The sequence below is a fragment of the Balaenoptera physalus genome (genome assembly GCF_965194825.1).
Source record: "Balaenoptera physalus genome assembly, chromosome: 5".
NCBI lineage: Eukaryota > Metazoa > Chordata > Mammalia > Artiodactyla > Balaenopteridae > Balaenoptera > Balaenoptera physalus.
This window is the reverse complement of record NC_138884.1, coordinates 134,770,816-134,774,695: the sequence shown is the minus strand read 5'-3', so window position 1 is coordinate 134,774,695 and position 3,880 is coordinate 134,770,816. Positions and strand designations below refer to the sequence as shown.

Genomic DNA, 3,880 nt, shown 5'->3' with positions numbered 1-3,880 from the left:
AGAGAGACTGCAAGTCATGCAGCTAAAGCATGTGCAGAAGAGAAAATTTTGCCTGGGATATGACCAGCCCCTGACCACTGGAACGCTTTCAGAAGTGACGGGTCCATTGTCCAGGAAGATCCTGTGCTGAATCCCCCTTTCCCATACGTTAGCATAAATGGCCAAGTCCCAAAGCCCTCCAATAAAAACCACCAACCCTCCTCCCCTAGCTCATAAAGGTTTGAGGGAACCCCAGATCCCCAGATGGGGAGACAGATTTGATACTGTTTCCCTGCCAGTCTACCTCACATTAAAGCCTTTTCTTTCCTCAAAAGCTGGTGGTATATAGTATTGGCTTCTATGCATGTTGGCCAGTGAACCACTGCTTGGTAACATAAACACATTTAATTACTGAAATAAATTTATGAAATAAATATTAGCACCCTTATTTTGAAGATAAGGAATGAAGTTCAGAGACATTAAACAACTTTGCAAGTTTACACAGCTATCAAATGGCAGGGCCTTGGTTTGAACCAAAATTTACCTGAAGTCAAAATGAATCCTTAATCTTTGAGTTGCCCAAAATCTTAAAAACATCACTTAAGAGCCTGCCTGCCTGCCTGCCTCTGTGTGTGTGTGCGCGCGCGTGTGCGAGCGTGTGCGTGCGGCTACTTTGTACTGTGAAGAACACAGCCCATGTGCTCTGCATGGACGTTACTGCTACTCTGTTTAGCTTGATTTTCGACAAGCAGGCAAGATGTCCAGCACACCACATGACCCCTTCTATTCTTCTCCTTTTGGCCCATTTTATAGGAGACATACACCCTACATGGTACAACCAGAGTACCGAATCTATGAGATGAACAAGAGACTGCAGTCGCGCACAGAGGATAGCGACAACCTCTGGTGGGATGCGTTTGCCACCGAGTTTTTTGAAGATGACGCCACATTAACCCTTTCCTTTTGTTTGGAAGATGGACCAAAGCGATACACTATCGGCAGGACCCTCATCCCCCGTTACTTTAGCACTGTGTTTGAAGGAGGAGTGACTGACCTGTATTACATCCTCAAACACTCAAAAGAATCCTACCACAACTCATCCATCACGGTCGACTGCGACCAGTGTGCAATGGTCACCCAGCACGGGAAGCCCATGTTTACGAAGGTGTGTACAGAAGGCAGACTGATCTTGGAGTTCACCTTTGATGATCTCATGAGAATAAAAACATGGCACTTTACCATTAGACAATACAGAGAGTTAGTCCCAAGAAGCATTCTTGCCATGCATGCACAAGATCCTCAGGTCCTGGATCAGCTGTCCAAAAACATCACCAGGATGGGGCTGACAAATTTCACCCTCAACTACCTCAGGTTGTGTGTAATACTGGAGCCAATGCAGGAACTGATGTCCAGACATAAAACTTACAACCTCAGTCCACGAGACTGCCTGAAGACCTGCTTGTTTCAGAAGTGGCAGCGGATGGTGGCGCCGCCAGCAGAGCCCACAAGGCAACCGACAACGAAACGGAGAAAAAGAAAAAATTCCACCAGCAGCACGTCCAACAGCGGCGCTGGGAACACCGCCAACAGCACAGGCAGCAAGAAGAAGGCACCAGCCGCCAACCTGAGTCTGTCCAGTCAGGTACCTGATGTGATGGTGGTAGGAGAGCCAACTCTGATGGGAGGTGAGTTTGGGGACGAGGACGAAAGGCTAATCACTAGATTAGAAAACACGCAGTATGATGCGGCCAACGGCATGGACGACGAGGAAGACTTCACCAGTTCACCCGCCCTGGGGAACAGCAGCCCTTGGAACAGTAAACCTCCCGCCACTCAAGAGACCAAATCAGAAAACCCCCCACCCCAAGCTTCCCAGTAAGATTGACCAGCTCCAGAATCCACTGTCAATAGCCCCCGTGGGTTACACTCACTATTTCAGATCCTTACTCACAGGAGAGGAAGGAGGAGACATTAAAACTTTTCCAAGCAAATACCGATTTCTAAACCGCAGTGATCTGAGTTTCTCTCTTGCTTTTTTTTAATTGAGAGGATCATTCCCAGTAAACTTCCATGACCCCTCCCTGGAGGCCTTCACAGGTAACACAGATACTGGCACTGATCGTAATTAAAGTAAGAGCAAACGCTAGCGCTTCTCCTGGCTCGGTTTTAACCACGTTTGTTAATTTCATCCCCCCCCCCCCCCCCGCCCCGCCCCACCCAGCCCCACCCAACCATCCAACGAAGGCCATATTGTCAATAAACCCTCAGTGCTCAGGATCTCATTCTATGCCGAACCCAACTACAGATAGACTTTTTAATATTGTAAAATATTTTCTGCTTTTTGACTTGCATCTGAGAGTTTCTTGTTTCAGTAAAAAAAGAAAAGGAAAAAAAATCCACTTTTGGAAAGGAATTTAAATGTACCTTTATTTTTTTTTTTCCCTTCACCTTTTCTTTCATTGGGTAACAGCTAAGAGGGCCCAGCAGGGTAATTTATGGCCGAGCTAATGTCAATTGGTCCTCGAGCCCGAGTTGGTTCAATCGAGCCCGAGTGCTGAAACAAGAAATGTCTTTTTGTCATCAGAGACACCAAGGCAGATTTTTATGTAAAGAAAGGCACTTGGCCCCCTGAGAATGTATGCGTTTGTAAAATTTCTGTTGATCCAAATATTTTCAAGCCATGTAATCCATTAATTTTGTGGGCAGTTTAATAAATCTGAAACTCTTTTGTGTTTTCTTGGTTGTATCTGAGTTGACTGTTGTTTCTTTTCATAGTATATTTCCTGTATAATATTTTGTAAAGCCCTAACCTAGTTCTTTTATGGGGACTTTTCTTTGGGAGCAATTCCAGTGTATTTATGTGAAACTTTATAAAAGAACTAATTTTTCCATTTGCATATTAATATGTTCCTCTATACATGTAAAGACACAGTGGCTCCGTGTGTTATAAAACAGCTGTATTTTATGTATGCTTTACTGATAAGTGTGCCAATAATAAACTGTTAACGACCAAAAAAAAAAAAAAAAAATCACTTAATTGGCTCTATGAATTTAAGCAATTCATTCAATGCCATAGTTTGGTGTTTGTTTTGTCAGTTGGTTGATTTTTGTACCTGTCCTATAAAAACAATATAACATAATTGTTCGGGTTCAAACTCTGGAGTCACACTACCTGTATCTGAATTTTGGATCTTGTGGCTACTGCCTGAATGGGCTTACATAAAATACTTAAACTCTCTATTCCTCAGTTTCCTCATTTGTAAAATGAGGATAATATAACACACTACCTCACAGGATTGTGTAAGGATGAAAGATTTAATATTTTTTTAAAACTTAAAATTTTGGAAGATGTTAAGAAATCTAGACCTGTAAGCTGTTATTATGTACAAAATACAAAAAATAATGCCTATATTCATTTAATTCACAGGATTGTGGAGAGAAATAAATGAGTGAGTTAGTGGTTGCAAATGTGCCTCACATAATAGAAAGTGTTTTATAAACTTAAGATATGTTTATAGGTGTTACTTACATTTATATGCCAGTGGTGAATAATATAAATTTGATTAGATATGCATTTAAGTACAAACAGCATGTAAGTACTAAACTGAGAATGCTCAGTATTATTCTTTCAAAAAAATATTTAGTAAACTTTAAAACTGACTTGAAGTAAGTCAAGCTGGTAATATACAAATTATTTACTTGCTTTGAGAATAAATTTTCCAAATACATCGTTATTAAACTTCTCTGATGTAAAATCAAGAATGAAGATACTAAAATGAAAAGACAACCACATATATTTCACCTAATACTTTTTTTATTCCATCTTAAAGGTTTTTAGGATTTTTTTAAATTGCTTGCACACATTTAAGATTTTATGTGTATGTGTGTATTGTCATATATA

At 41.0% G+C, this 3,880-nt stretch overlaps 1 protein-coding gene across 1 annotated transcript; it reads left to right on the top strand.

Moving 5' to 3' along the window:
* Nucleotides 1-594: 594 nt before the first annotated feature.
* Nucleotides 595-2,705, top strand: LOC309660973 (LIM domain-binding protein 2). The gene has a single exon (XM_082462195.1). The coding sequence runs from the start codon at nucleotides 737-739 to the stop codon at nucleotides 1,856-1,858; it is 1,122 nt and encodes a 373-aa protein (XP_082318321.1). The 5' UTR covers nucleotides 595-736; the 3' UTR covers nucleotides 1,859-2,705.
* Nucleotides 2,706-3,880: the final 1,175 nt, after the last annotated feature.